The sequence below is a fragment of the Centropristis striata genome, chromosome 20 (assembly GCF_030273125.1).
Source record: "Centropristis striata isolate RG_2023a ecotype Rhode Island chromosome 20, C.striata_1.0, whole genome shotgun sequence".
Classification (NCBI taxonomy): Eukaryota; Metazoa; Chordata; class Actinopteri; order Perciformes; family Serranidae; genus Centropristis; species Centropristis striata.
Genome location: NC_081536.1, coordinates 5052708 through 5069146, shown reverse-complemented (window position 1 = coordinate 5069146; position 16439 = coordinate 5052708). Strand labels below are relative to the sequence as shown.

General features: G+C 35.5%; 1 protein-coding gene and 1 non-coding gene across 2 annotated transcripts; one reads left to right on the top strand and one right to left on the bottom strand.

The window, feature by feature from the left end:
• On the top strand, positions 1-14364 carry LOC131993939 (lysophosphatidylserine lipase ABHD12-like). Its single transcript, XM_059360018.1, has 13 exons — positions 1-270; positions 4211-4323; positions 4419-4524; positions 5240-5359; positions 5501-5531; positions 5636-5681; positions 5991-6120; positions 9822-9859; positions 9940-10019; positions 10109-10191; positions 10444-10522; positions 11658-11779; positions 11878-14364. Exons 1-13 carry the CDS (start codon positions 179-181, stop codon positions 11897-11899), a joined length of 1062 nt encoding a protein of 353 aa, XP_059216001.1. The 5' UTR covers positions 1-178; the 3' UTR covers positions 11900-14364.
• On the bottom strand, positions 13260-13341 carry trnas-uga (transfer RNA serine (anticodon UGA)). The gene has a single exon. It is a non-coding gene; the product is annotated as a tRNA-Ser (tRNA).
• Positions 14365-16439: the final 2075 nt, after the last annotated feature.

Below are 16439 nucleotides of genomic sequence, written 5' to 3'. Positions count from 1 at the left end.
GCCTCTTCCGCACTGTTGAAGTGTACTTTGATCAAACTTTTAGCCGTTAAACTTTAACCAAGTATCAGAACCAGAGACAGTGACAGTGCAATTAGGTTCATTACTGCCAAGCAGGGCAAGAAGTTTATATTATATTAAAGACTTTTTTCACTAAAAAAAATATACTGGAAACCGTTGCATGATGAGAAAAAGGGTCAGCAAACAGGGTGGTTCTTCCTCCGCAGCCAGCAAAGTTCAGAGGTCTGCCAGAGTCCAGAATGAGGGCACACCGTAAGTTATTTATATGCAATATATGGTTACAAACCTTAACTTCACTTTATTCAGCTTACTTTCGCATATGCATGATTTGTAATGTACTAATCTAACTTCATTAAAGTACGTGTCTGCATCTGGTATCACCAGTAAGTTCCGCATTAGATATTTTGGAGATACTGAAGTTGACCTATAGCATGACCATGCTATAATAAATAATGAGTGACCAGGTGAAAGCAGGAGTGACTCCCTCCATTGTCTTCTGTTGTGGATAATGCAATAAAAAGTTGCAGTGCGAGAGCATGCAGCACGTAGTAATAGCAAGATACAAAAGATGTAGATAAATTAGATGGAAGAAAATATCTTTTAACATTCAGATCCTAAAATACCCTTATGGGAATTTTGTGGGAAGGAATTTGTCGGGGGGAACGACAAAATATAGTACAAACACTGAGATATAGTCAGAATATTATTAGAAAAATAGCTCATACGAGTTTGATTTCAGAGCTGATTTCTAGCCATTTTCTATGGTTTTCTTGATAATGATTTTGGTTATTTCCTTTAGTTGTACCAGGCATTTAAATGAACAATAAATTGAAGAAAAGGGGTGGTCTAATACTTTTTTTCCATGACTGTATTCATTATCCTTAACCGCTTATCCGAACTCGGGTCGCGGGGGGGTGGAGTCTATCCCAGCTGACATTGGGCGACTTTTGTGGACCAAAAGATGTATCAAATTTTTAAAAATGTAAGAAATGTACATTTTTAAACAGGGGAATTACAAAATATAATGCAAACATGAATGAAATTTATGCAATGCACGTTTTTTTTTTGCCTGCAGTGTCTTTCCTTTTAAAGATTACAGATTGATTACTTGTAAAAATACTACAACAACAAAGACAAAAAGGAAAGATTTTCCATTAAAACTAAGTTTGCATTGCATCAAACTGCAGTTATACATTAAAAAAAATGTGATATTTGGACATCTTGAGAAAAAAAAAAAGAACAGCAGTAACAGCTTTATCTCTGGACAGATGAGGCAACAGTTGGATGGCTGTTGAAGTAAATGACCTCCTATATGTTTCCCTTGAGCAGTGTGCAGACATCAGTCTGCAGCTAAAAGGGCTCTTCTGGCTGATTAGAGTGTTAATGGAAGGGGTGGGATGTACAGTATTGTCCATTAATTGGAAATAGTCTGAACAGCATCCTCTCCTCTGCTGTTGCCTCGGGGGAGTCAAGGCTGACTCCAAATCACAGCCTGCCTTCTTGATTAGATTATTAAGTTCTTCTTACCCGTATTAATGTTTCATGTTCATGCTGCAGCCACAGACTGCGTGGACATGTGGGGAGCAGCTCTGTACATGCCAATGGGCTTGAGTGTGCATCCCCTTGTACATCTGTTGTTTGAATGGGAAAGTGTTCGCTCACTGAAGCACATTTGAGCAGTGAATGAACTACAGTGGATGAGTCAGTGAGTATGTCTGAATTGTGATTTGAATCAGCAAAGTGATTTGTAATTTTACTTATAACACCTCACAATTTCTAAATCATCCAAAAACGTGCAGCTGAGGTGAAGCAGAGTTCTCCAAAGAGCAGCTTTAATAGTTCCAATCCCCTTTATTTATAGAGCACAATTTTAGCAAACACAAGGTTTCCAAAGTGCTGCACAAACAATAAATACATAACACAATAGAAAGATATGTAGTAAACAATAGAACAGTAAGATGCAATAAGATAAAATAAATTAAAAATGGGATAAAAAGAAATAAAATAAAATGTAAAATGTACTTCCCGCACAAAATAAAATATGCATGAATACAATAAAAACAAAAAATCATAAAATCATGAAATCAACATAAAATCGACACTCTACGTGGTGTTAAAAGCCAACGAGAAGAGGTGGGTTTTAAGAAGAGATTTAAAATGTATCATCAATAACCAATATTTACTATTAGGGATATTGATAAAATGTATACAAATAATGGACAGAGTCCCAATAATGTCTTCTCTAACGTCCTCTTTTGAACTCTTTTGAACACAATACAAAGACACAAACTGGAACAAGGCACATTAATAAGTACAAGGCACTTGAAGACATTTTAAATATAGATGTATTAGTGGCATGTTTTGCTGTTGTGGTAACCGATTGTTTCTCATCATGGCTTAAAGGAAAGGAATAACAAAAGAGGAGTGACAAACATGTACATGCACAGATGGACTCAGAATGTATCCCACATACAGAATGCTCCAACACTTCATAACCAGTCATCTTAATGAGAAAATGGATAGATAAATAAATAAATATATATAAAAACATCATAAAATATAAAGACAACAGACTACAAAGCTGCAATGAAATCTTCCCCCTCCAGAAATTCCATAAATGTGCCCCAAATCTTTACAAAAGTGTTATATTTCCCTTTCACAACCCAGAGTCGCGATTTTGAACTCTTTTAAAGCCTAGAGTGCCGTCTTGTTTTTTTCCCCCCTATGTATAAACCAGTGTTAATCCTAGCTAACTAGCTTGGCAATCAAGAGGCTGTGGTTATTAAAAATGTACAGCCGAATCCTTAGAGTATCTTTTAGACCGACGGAATACTGAACAACACATTTTTAAGTGACCAAAATTTTACAGGGAAGGTTTATGAACTATGAACACATTGTGAAAGGGTCAAAGTTCTAAGACGAAACACAATGTGGACTGTGTTGGCGACATGTCAATTATGAGGTAGCTCCGCCCTAAAGCATGCCCTGCTTTATCTTTTATTTTTATTCTAAATGGGACAATTTACAAAATAAGCATCATGCTGTGTTAATGAAGACATGAAACTAGCTTAGTCTGTACTCAATGGCACAGCCTTCAATGCTGAAATGTGTTTGAATGGAAAATTAATCTAATCAGGAGCTTAAAATCAAAAGTTAAACTGAGTCGTGGATTTGGAGAATGATTTCGGTTGATTTCAGGGTGAATCAGACCCTGATCTTCTGACTGATCGTCTTGTTAGCTTATATAGGTCATATAAAGGCACCAGTATGTCTGTTTCACTACCAGTTAAAACTCCCTCTGGTATTTTTGAATAGTGATTTAACAAACATGGTACATTTGTGACAGAAATGATAGAAATTAGTCCACAGCTGCAGTAAACTGTCACTGTTAGGAATAGTTGGAGAGGAAACTGTTAATTCAAGCTATAAAAAAGAACTGAGGACGTTGCTCTTCCATGCAGAGTGGCCACTAACACTGCAGTTTAAATGATTGAGAAACGTACAGTACAGGCCAAAAGTTTGGACACACCTTCTCATTCAATGCGTTTTTCTTTATTTTCATGACTATTTACATTGTAGATTCTCACTGAAGGCATCAAAACTATGAATGAACACATATGGAATTATGTACTTAACAAAAAAAGTGTGAAATAACTGAAAACATGTCTTGTATTTTAGATTCCTCAAAGTAACCACCCTTTGCTTACTAGAATATAAGACATGTTTTCAGTTATTTCACACTTTTTTGTTAAGAACATAATTCCACATGTGTTCATTAATAGTTTTGATGAATTTACAATGTAAATAGTCATGAAAATAAAGTAAAAACATTGAATGAGAAGATGTGTCCAAACTTTTGGCCTGTACTGTAGGTTTTGCTGAATTTTGACGTAAAGAAATAAGAGGAAAAATTTCCAGCATCTCATTCTTCTCATTCCTCTTGTTTTCAGAGGAGAGGGACTCTCTTAATAGCTACTGTTAAATCAGCAAATGTTGAGGCATTTAGTCGGAGCGTTTTCTTGTTTGGCTTCGTTATAGAAACTGCAATTCAATAAGTATTTCAATTGAGAGCCTGGAGACATTTCAAGGGCCTTTAGAAGGTCATCTGCTTTTATTGACACAAGTTACGTAAGATAATGGACGGATGATCAGTCTATGCTCAGCTGTCACATATTTCTCTCTCTGCTCTCAGGCCCCGAAGGTGGCTGAAAAGAGGCTTATTGGCCCTCTTTGTTATCTTCATTTCTGTGCCTTTCTCGCTGAGAATCCCAGAATTAATCCAGCACCTTGTTTACACTCAGAGAAGTAAGTGAATTCCCCCTCCTGCCTCTGGGAAGTACTGTACATCTTCAAGTTGCTTACAAAAAAGGACCCATCTCTCTATATTTTCCTGTTTGCAGTCAGGTTGCCGTTCTTTGTTGACCTCAGCCGACCTGCTGAGCTCTCCCTTAATCACACCATCAACATGTACTTAACATCAGAGGAAGGAATCTCCCTGGGAGTTTGGTGAGTATTAGCCAAGTTCAACTAGGGCTGGGTGATATGGCCCTAAAAGAATATCACGATATTTCAGGCTATTTTTGCAATAACGATATTCTTGACAATATTACGAAATACTTAAAAAGATATAGAAAATATTTTTTTTTTTTTAGTCTGTATAAATAAATAAAAATCTAAAATGTAATGTGAAGTGCAAATCTCAACAGTTGCCAAATACAAAGAAATTTACTCTTGACTCTTGAGTATGAGAAAATAATAAAAAATATCCATTTAGGGGTTTCTGGGGCAAATTTTAATGACATTTTGTAAAGGAGAATAAAGGTTCTTGTATGTTTTATTTAAGGCATCTTATTTTGGCAGTCCTCTTGTAAGTTCTGTGGTGGATTCTGTTATCACACTGTTCTCTTATTTTGAAAGCTGCATGTGTTTAGCGACAGAGAATAAGTAGCTTTTTGTGATTAAAACAACTTTAATTGTTAGCTAATATTAACCTACCCCACTACATCAAGAAGTAGGAATGTTGCCATTATCATGATATGCATTTTTTGTAACCATAAAAAAAAAAACGATATTATCGTGAACGATAGGATATGGCACACCCCTAAGTTCAACATTATTTTAGTTTTCTAGCATAGATATAAGAAGGCTGAGAGCTCGTTTTCTTCATGATCCACTGATTGGTTTTGTCTCAAAGTTGGTATATTGTTCTGAACTGTTCAAGGCACACTGTCCCTGAAAAGCAGTGGAACGAGGCCCAGGGGAAGGACTTGGCATGGTACCAGAACACTTTAAGGGATGGAAGTCCAGTTTTCATATATCTTCATGGGAACACAGGCACAAGGTATAATAAATAATGCATTTGTATTTTAGTTTGCTTCCAGAAGAGGCAGAGGATAAAAGTTCAACACAGCCAGATATATTTAGGTTTTTTAAAAAACACAAATTTATTGGCAATTGTGATGTGTGTGAATCATTCCAACAGGGCAGCCGCTCATCGGATTGGAGTGGCAAAAGTGAGTGATTACCAACACAAACATATTCATCTTTTCAAGGTCTAATAAAGATATGAAAGTCTCAGTAGCTATTGTGATGACAAATAAGCGTTATGTGCCAACAGGTATTGAGCGCACTCGGTTACCACGTGCTGGTGCCTGACTACAGAGGTTAGAGAAAATTAAGATTTATGACTCGTCTCCTAAACATATTTTCTATCTCTACGCTTCTTTGCCTTCTTATTGATTGTAATACACAACCTTCTCACATTGATTTAATATCATATGCAGGCATAATATTATTATAGAGTAATGCACTTGTGCTTGATGAGGTGTTTGTTGTAAGGCAGTCAAAAGACAGCAGTTCAATGGAGGGTCAGTGTCTAGTGCAGGTTCCCCTCTGAGTGGCTGCCACCTGGTGGCCGTGAAGAGAATCTCGTGTGTCAGTGAGCAGTTTTTGATGGAAGAAACTCTTGACAGGGTTTGGAGATTCCACCGGGGAGCCGACTGAAGCCGGTCTGACCACTGATGCCCTCTATTTGTACAACTGGGTGAAAGCACGCAGTGGAAACAGCCTGGTTCTCGTCTGGGGACACTCTCTTGGCACTGGGTCAGTAAGGAAAGACTCCCAATACACAGCTTTCTCCTCAAGCAGAAACACTCTCAGTAAAATGATTCAGCTCTTTGTTGTAGCAACATTTTTGGATGTGCATTCCATGCTCCTCTTTTTTGTAAAATGATTTAAGCTACAGTTGTTGTCCTAGTCCAGCGGTTCCCAAACTTTTATTATTTTTAACTTTTATCCACGCACCCCCTTCTATGTCCCAACCGGGTTAAAGCACCCCCAATCCCCCACACCTTAAGAAAAAACACAAAATGCAATAAGCTTTTTCATAGCCATATTAAAGGCAGCATGTTAAATCATGCCAGACACACACATATAACAAAATAATCACGATCACAACAATGTGCTCTCGCATTTGAATTAATCTGAAACACAGTTTCAATATAATGTAACAAAGTTATGCACAAGCTTACACTTTTAAGAGCAAAGAGGATGATGACAGGCTCAGGATCAGAGGCAGAAAGCACATAAGTTGGGAAAATGTTATAATATTATGAGCCGCGTTGAGCAAATATTGCAGCAAGTTAAAATGAGCGTGGAGCTAAAACAACCCGTCATCATAACACAGGCTGGAAAAAATGGAAGAAGATAACTTCTACGCTTCATTTTAAGATGAAGTGCATTTTGAATAGCCTGCATTTATTTATTAATTAATATTACAGTTTTTGATTTGACATTTTACAAAGGACATTTATTTACACGTCTTTATTGTGTGGGGAAATTTTTTTTATTGTGTAATTATCAGACCGCCATTAAATTTTTCATCTCGCGCACCCCCTAGCGGCAGCTCGTGCACCCCCAGAGGTCCACGCACCACACTTTGGGAATCCCTGTCCTAGTCAATGAAACTGTCACTTAATCTTGACAGTAGTCAATGTAGTTAATCTATGAAAGGAATAACAATGTTCCTCTGCCCTATGGATGTATTAAGAACTGGGTAACAACCAAAAGATGGCGCCTATAGAGAGCAAACAAAATTACCTATTTCTGTAGGCCGTCCTGGAAATAGCATCACCATGAGGTCTATTGAGAATTTGCCTATGGGATTTTGGATTATTGCAGAAAAAAAAAAGCTCTGTGGCAAACACACGTTTCTTAATCTTTCGTTAATCTTCACAAATGAACACCACTTTTATTATGTTTTAAGCGTTAATGCAGTCGACAAAAGTAAAAAGCTAACATCATGCTTTAGTGAACCACGGTTGCATGACTTCTGTGCCACTACCGTTACACTTCAGATGGTCACAGTGGTGGAAAAAGTATTCAGATCCCTCAGTTAAGTAAAATAAGTAATACCACACTGTGAAATTACTCCACTACAAGTAAAAGTCCTGCATTCAAAACTTACTGAAGTAAAAGTACAGAAGTGCCAGCATCAAAATGTACTTAAAGTGTCAAAAGTAAAAGTACTCGTTATACAGAATGGACCCACTCAGATTGTTTTATATATTCTAAATATATTATTGGATGATGATAATTGATGCATTTATGTAAGCAGTGTTTTAATTTTGTTAATGTTGGGCTCATTTTAACTACATAATATACATTTACGTGATTTAATTAAAAAAAAATGTCTAATCACTTTTATTTTTTTTATTTTTTTTTTTTATGTTAAATCTCCTGAAAAGTAACTAAAGCTTTCAGATAAATGTAGTGGAGTAAAAGTACAATATTTGTCTTGAAATGTAGTGAAGTAGAAGTACAAAGTTACATAAAATAGAAATACTCAAGTAAAGCACACATACTTCAAAACTGTACTTAAAAACAGTACTTAGTAAATGTACTTCGTTACATTCTACCACTGCAAGCTATCCATCGTTTTTGACAAGCTAGGGAAACTGGAGCCTAATAAATTGTTTATTAACCTAATCTATAATCTACAAGAGTTTGTAACAGCACTGAAAAACATGACTAGAGGCTGTGAGGCGGACTAGTGAGAGAGTCGTTGTCCGTGTCAGTCTTGATGATGTTTAATGTCCCCGGAAACCACTGTAGTCTCATTTAGCCACTTGTTAGCAACCGCCTTTTTAAGGACGTTTAAAAAAACGTCAAAATTCACAAATGGGGGTATTTACTAACGTATTTTATGACGTTCAACCACCACACACACATTAAAAATCTTGGTAACGCTTTATATTAAGGTCCTTGTAATAACCATTAATTAACAAGTGATAAGGCCCTTGTAAGTCCTTACAAGATGCTTATTAACATTATTGTGTGTTTATAAGCTTATATAAGTGTTAATAAAGGCATTACAAACACCCATGACCCACCCATTATGTCTTTGCCATGCCTTTATTAATCTTATTTTGTTTGCTTATTGATATTAAAATATACTTTATTGCTCATCTATTATAAGTTAACTATGCTTTTTGCAACTACCGGATCTAAAGTGAGAACAGTGCCTTATTACTTATTAATTAATGGTTATTAAGGACCTTATTATAAAGCTTTATTGAGTTTAAGGGGTTAGACCCTATGGTGCTACAATGCTAATTTACTTTCGGGTGTGGCGCCCTATTCAGGCCACTTAGAATTCACAGACAATATCATGTCTCGGCTTGGCGACAGTTTTTCAATATAACATCTAAATGAGTCATAAGTTTTCGCTCTTTCCATGAAATGATTGTGACAATGTCACAATTTATCATTGACAGATAAAGTGTATTTCTTCTCAAAACTTTATTTATCACAGCCGAGTAGTCTCTAGCAGCTGTCAAGATTCTGTGACTGCTCTGCCTATTTCTCACCTCAAATGTTTTCCAAACACTTATTTTAGTGTACTGTTTCGCTGTACAATGAGAAAGTTTGTGAGAAACCATTCTCAGCAGAGAGGGGATCTGATCCTGCCCCAGTATCAGCCATAACCACAAAACACAACCTCAAAAATAAATTTATCTAAAGAAAAATCTCCCCCTGCTTCCTTTTAACTGCCTAACATACGACTCCCAGTGAAACTTTGCCTGAGAAAATGTAAACATAGACTCTTCTCATCTGCATTCTGTTTAATTATTTCATCTGATTTCACAGGGAATTTGACCCCGGGACTGACATTAAGAATAACTATATAGAAATATCCAATCTTCTCACTGATGGTCTTGTTTGCTTATATACAGTACAGGCCAAAAGTTTGGACACACCTTCTCATTCAATGTGTTTCCTTTATTTTCATGACTATTTACATTGTAGATTCATCAAAACTATTAATGAACACATGTGGAATTATGTTCTTAAAAAAAAAGTGTGAAATAACTGAAAACATGTCTTATATTCTAGTAAGCAAAGGGTGGTAACTTTGAGGAATCTAAAATACAAGACATGTTTTCAGTTATTTCACACTTTTTTGTTCAGTACATAATTCCATATGTGTTCATTCATAGTTTTGATGCCTTCAGTGAGAATCTACAATGTAAATAGTCATGAAAATAAAGAAAACGCATTGAATGAGAAGGTGTGTGTCCAAACGTTTGGCCTGTACTGTAGGTCATATAGAGGCATCGTTAATAAAACAAATCTGTTTCATCACCAGTTTAAAACTCCCTCTAGTATGTTTGAATAGTTATCATTGCCCACTTTTACATTTAAATGATTTAACAAAAACATTTGTGACAGAAATTCTAGAAATTGAAGAAGAAACTGTAAATTCAAGCTATTAAAAAAACTGAGGATGTTGCTCTTCTGTGCAGAGTGGCCACTAACACTGCAGTTAAACTGATTGAGGAAGGTAGGTTTTGCTGAAATTTGACAAATAGAAATAAGAGGAAAAAATTCCGGCGTCTCATTCTGATTTCCTCTTGTTCTCAGGGGAGAGTTTCGACGCTGTGATTCTGGAGGGTACATTCAATAGTGCTCGACAGAAGATGCCAGGTCATGTTTTTACCTGGGTAAACTCATTACTTTCTTTGTTTATTTCACGTGGCTGCTACTACATTTTGCATAACTTTACACCGTTTTATTTACTGTCCGTTTAAAGTATTACTGGAAGTTTCCGGGCCATGGATACTTCTTCCCGGAGCCGTGGGCAGAAAACAAGGCTGTCTTTCCAACTGAAGAAAAGTAAGGTTGCACGACATGTTTTATTTATTTTATTGTCTCTTGTTCTGTTTGTTTATGTACAGCACTTTGTTGCGGCTGTGGTTGTTTTAAAGTGCTTTACAAATAAAGTTGAGTTGAGTTGGGTTGAGTTAATATGCTGCTTATGCACAGTAGATAAATATTAAATGATGCGTACATCAAACACTGATGGGCTATTCATTTTGTTATCACCAATAATGTGCAATGACTTAATATGTTTTTGTTATTCTGCAGCTTGAAGAAAATGAGATGTCAAATCCTTTTCCTTCATTCAGAAGACGATCACTTGGTTCCCATTCATTTTGCTCAGCAGGTACCCGCACAGAAAGCTACTTTCCATATGATACAATGTAAACTGAAGTAGGATATAAGGTGTTTTCTTAAGGATAACCTTTTGTTTTATTCATAGGCTGAACTAGGGATGCAAATCATTAATCAATGATCGATAAATGGTCGTTAAGAATTTGGCCAATCAAGTAGAATTTTTAATCGATCTGTGTATTATTAAATTTAATCTATGACTGCATATAAGTAGACAGAATAAGCCAATGAGCTGAGAATCAGGGTGGATAAAGCTACAGTTTGCAAACTGAAAATGGCAATTACAACTATAAAACACACAGAAATACAAGAATATGAATTTGAGCAAAACTAACCTACTGTATCAAACCTTGCTAGCATTAGTTAATAGGTTTAATTTGATCCAAAACTTATTTAAACACAAAAAAAAACAACACTTAAATATGCAAGATTAGTGTGAAAACTAACCTCAATCCTCTTCGGGGGCTAAAACATAAAACATTAAACTCCTTGATATTATCTTTACAGTTTAATCTCACTTGAGTTGTCTTTTCGTCCTTTCAAAATAAAAGCGTCCGTTATCAAAAGAGGCTTTTGATTAGTACTGTATATATATATATATATATATATATGTATATATGTGTATATATATATATATATATGTATATATATACATATATATATATATATATATATATATATATATATACATATACATATATATATATATATATGCTAAAACATCTTTTTGTCCTTTCAAAATAAAAGTGTCCGTTATCTAAAGAGGCTTTTGATTAGTACTGTATATATATATATATATATATATGTATATATATGTGTATATATATATATGTATGTATATATATACATATATATATACATATACATATATATATATATATATATATATATATGCTAAAACATCTTTTTGTCCTTTCAAAATAAAAGTGTCCGTTATCTAAAGAGGCTTTTGATTAGTACTGTATATATATATATATATATTATTTTGCCCATGTATGCATGTTTTTATTCTTACTGGAGTATGTATAAAACATAGTGATTAATCGTTAACGTTATAGATGCTTGAGTTGGCAGGTTTCTTCCAAACGCCCATCCCTAGACTAAACTTTTTTGCTTTCCTTTCCCAGCTGTATGAGGTAGCAGTGAGTGCCCAGGATGCAGAGCAAGTCAAGCTAGTGCAATTTGACGGTTCTAAGGGGTATCTGCACAACGGATTATACAGAGACGCCAAGCTCCCGCACATCATACAGTGAGAAAACATGTCACTAATAACGCTTGAGGTCATTATATTCTGGCTCTGTAAATATGTTTGTACATCATGTACATCACATCGTGTCTCCTCTGCAGGGAGTTAGTGCTGTCACTGTAAAATGGGAAGACGACTGAAGCAGGAAAAACCTCGGCAGACTTCAGACGCAGAACGCTGGTTTTATATGATCACTCTCTATGTTCAGATTTTTTGCTTCACGTCTGCATATATGCTGCATAAATATGTGATTTAATTTAAATGGGATATATTATGCTAATTTTCAGACAATTATTTTGGGTTTCTACTAAAGCATGTTCACGTGCTTTAATGTAATAAAAAACACATTATTTGTCTCATACTGGATTCACCTTCTGTCTGAAACGCTCCGCTTTAGCGCCTGTCTATTTAAGAAAAGAAATTCCTGTCTGTCAAGCCCAGTCTGCTCTGATTCACTTGCAAGAAAAATTGGACGCACCTTTGATGAGCCATTCCTCCAGCTGTGGATGGATAAAATCAGAATATTAATAAGCCTAAATGTGACATAAGAAGGGGAGCTAAATCTGAATGCCTCGTTGATCGAGTCAGCCCACAAAAAACTGACTGGGTTGTTTTATTTTTCAGTTTGTGGGTTAGTAGGCACTCCAGACATCCAAATGCATGTAAAAAGTAAGTAATATGTCCTCTTTATGTTTCTGATTTTTATCAATACAAAATGTTTGTGTTTAATATTTATTATTTTGAGGCAAACTGATATTAAAGCTGGGGAAGGCAGTTTCCTAAAACAGGAAAAACCTGCAACTCTCTTAAAATTAAGATTCCTTTAAGATTATAAATCCTACAGTGGGGAAATTCAAACTCTGCATTTAACCCATTTTTTTACACACCAGTGAATACACCATGATTAGGAGCAGTGGGCAGCACATTTCTGCGTGCCCGGGGAGCTATATGGGGGGTTAGGTGCCTTGTGTAGCGGCTTAGCACTCTGTCTGCGTTGTGTTATTAAGTTGAGACCAGGACATCGGATTGGCATCCAGCCATTTATTTTGATGACATAAAAACAGGTGCATCCCTCGTTACACCACAAGGTCCGAATGCCCCACAATAAACACAAAATACAAAAATCATACACAAAATACAAAAATCATACCTGATGACATAAAAACAGGTGCATCCCTCTGAAAAATATAAAATTAAAAGACACTGTCAAGTTTCTACTAAAATAAAGTGAAATTAAAATAATATATTAAAAATAAAGACGGCGCTCATAGCCCGTAACCTTACCGTTACACCACAAGGGCCGAATGCAGCTGCCCCCAGGGTGCTGCGTACAATACCTGTGGTTATTTAAAGATGGCAAGTGGAATCACTAATTACCTGGTTAACTATGTTACACTTGCACTCAAATCCTGGGATTGGAACTTGTGATTCTCCAGTTACAAGCATGATTCATAACCTAGAGGCAATGAACTGCCCAAAATTTCGCTGCGAGCAGGGTTCGAACCTGCGCGGGAAGATCCCATTGGATTTCAAGTCCAACGCCTTAACCACTCGGCCATCGCAGCTGGTGTATATTTCCATAAATCATACACTAAGCTGTACAAGTTGTACTTCATATTAATTATCCCAGTTTTGCTAGTGATTTTAATGATGCTATATATCTGCAATTATATCAGAATTACCGTCAGGTTCAATTTGAAAACTTTGGCTTGATGACATTTTCTCTCAGTTTCTGAAATGCTTTGCAGATATCGACAAGTTTCATTGTCAAACTCTCTTTTAGATGCTCTTTTTTTTGATGAGCCTGACTACCTTTTTTGGGGGGTGTTTTACAGCGTAGGCAGTTGTTGCTAAAGCTGGAATAGCAGCATTTTTCAGGATTTTCCACCACTGAATCAAGCTGTCACCATCTGAAGGGACATGCATGAGCAGCTGCACTTGAAGAACAGCCAATAGGAACGCCCTCTCTCTGAGATGACCTGTGAAAGTCTCTCCTCACAGGCAAGATTTTCTAAAGCCTGAAGAAGTGCCAAGAGGATGTGCAGAAGTCTAGTTTTCTCTTAGACCACTTGAATTACAAAGTGCCAAAAAGCAATTATGGGATTTTTACCCAATTACACAAACTGCCTAACCCAGTTTAAAGATTACTTTCTAGATCAATTACAATACTTCAAGGTAAGATTCACTTGTTCCGTGCTGATAATTTCCCCCCTATCTGTGGGTGGTTTATTCTGAATTATCAGAACCAGAAATAGCAATTCCCATTGGAAATGCAATTTGGATGAGCCATTGTTGCAGTAGGTGCCCTCTGCTGGGAATTGTTGTGTGGTGATAAGGCTCATCTATAATACTGGATAATGAGTTTGTTAATCCCAGGCTTAATATGTCTATGTGTCAGTGACATTTCAATACAATACAAGGAGAGTGTGGAAAATGTCTGTGGTTTTAGAAAAACATGACATCTGGAAATTCTCAGTTTGACTGCAACATATATTGTTCATTAAGATTAATTTAAATAATCTCAGATCAAGTGCCAATGCAGTTTACTTACAATAAATGTGACGACTGTCTGTGTCAACCAGCAATGCATTTGTCTGTCTGTTTTCTACTTTTGCTCCAAGATAACACACACATATATGTATTGGTTTCAATAAGAAAAACTACATCTAACTCTCTCATTATCTCTCTCTAAGGATCTGTTGAACCACACACATTCTTCTATGACCGAGGAAACTTGTAGTGGCTAAAGAGTGCTTACACTCAACATTGAAAACATCCATGTGCTTCAAAATGTACTTGACTATGTGAAATGTCCACAAAGCTGTGTTTTCTTCTGAACAAAAATATTTTCCCACTCTCAATGTCAGGGACACCTTTAAGCATACTTCACCTTAGTTACTCACAGTGTATATTGAATATACTGTATTGTTAACACATTTTTATTGAAGCAAATCCTCTCTGAAAGTAATAGTAGATATTATAATCAAGGCCTTCCAACTTCATTTGTACTGATACACCTTTTTATACTGTATACTGATGCCAGCTGATGTACTGATCTCTTTTCTTTGATAAATTCCAATCACAGTAGAATTCAGTTAAATACCACATTTTTGGTCAATGTTAAATTACTTTAAAACTTGGGATGGCGTCAAAAACAAATAAAGCATTGTGATCAATTGCTAATCCTTTTGGACATGAATTTAATTGAAAACTACAAATATTACATTTTTAATCTTCAAACTGATAAATGCTATGGTTTATTGCAGTGGTGGAAAGTAACTAAGTACATTTACTCAAGTATTGTACTTAAGTACAATTATGAGGTACTTGTACTTGAGTATTTCCATTTTATGTAACTTTATACTTTTTACTCCACTACATTTTGAGGCAAATATTGTACTTTTTACTCCACTACATTTAGCTGACAGCTTTAGTTACTTTTTTGGTCAGGATTTAACATAAAACACACACATACATTTAAAGTGATTAGATTTTTTTTTTAATTCAATCTTACAACAGTATATTAAGTAAATAAACTAGCCCTATCTTTACAAAATTAAAACACTGCTTACATAAAAGCATCAATACAAATAATGTAATTATATATCTGGAACATATCTGGAACATATCAAACAATCTGTGTGGGTCCCTTCTGCATAACAAGTACTTTTACTTTTGATGCTTTAAGTAGGATGTTGATACTTTTGTACTTTTACTTCAGTAAGTTTTGAATGCAGGACTTTTACTTGTAGTGGAGTAATTTCCCAATGTGGTATTAGTACTTTTACTTAAATAAGAGATCTGAATACTTTTTCCACTACTGGTTTATTGTAACAATACACTCATTCTGTAAAAGTTGAATAAGGCGTGTAAAGGCATGATTACCACCGTGTTACATCACCTCATATTTTAACAACACTCAGTGAGAGTTTAGGAACTGCAGACGCTACTTTTAAACATTTTGATTGGATTTGATAAAGCTACAACTGAAGTTGCTCAGCAGTCACATCCATGATTAACAAAAATAATTTGAAATGTGGACTCTCAATCTCAAGATGAGCTCGGGCATTTCTGGATGTTGTTGATAAATGGCTTCCACTTTGCATGGTAGAGTCTTAATTTACATTTGTTGACACAGTGACAAACTGTCTTTGCTGACAGGTTTTCTGAAGTGTTCCCGAGCCTGTGTAGTAATGTCCTTCAGATAATCATGTGAGTCTTTAATGGCATGTCACCTGAGAGGTCAAAGGTCACAGGTATTCAATGTTGTTTTTTGGCCTTTCAACATATGTGCAGAGATGTCTCTGAATTCTCTAAATCTGTTAAAGATGCTATTGATTGTAGATAGGGAAATCCCTAAATTCCTTGAGATAAGATAGAAATGTATTAATCCCGAAGGAAATTCTGGTTCCAGATTGCTCCAAAGCCTCCAAAACAATTACAAAAACAATCAAAACATAGGATAATATAAGAAAAACAATGGAACAAAATAGGTAACAATAACAATATATAATATAAATATAATAATAAATGATATATGCAATTGTATGTTGCGATTTATTTTAACTGTTTGATTATTATTTACTATTTTTTGGCATGACATTAAGAATAAGCATGTATTTACAAAAAAGCCATGAAGTTGATAAGGCAAAACATAAATATA

What these genes read in the sequence shown, in the direction of transcription:
- LOC131993939 (XM_059360018.1), top strand. Translation starts at nt 179, where the DNA reads ATGATGAGAAAAAGGGTCAGCAAACAGGGTGGTTCTTCCTCCGCAGCC. An exon ending in GTCCAGAATGAGGGCACACC is followed by an intron (nt 271 to 4,210) that starts GTAAGTTATTTA and finishes CTCTGCTCTCAG; the next exon opens with GCCCCGAAGGTGGCTGAAAA. An exon ending in ATCGGATTGGAGTGGCAAAA is followed by an intron (nt 5,532 to 5,635) that starts GTGAGTGATTAC and finishes ATGTGCCAACAG; the next exon opens with GTATTGAGCGCACTCGGTTA.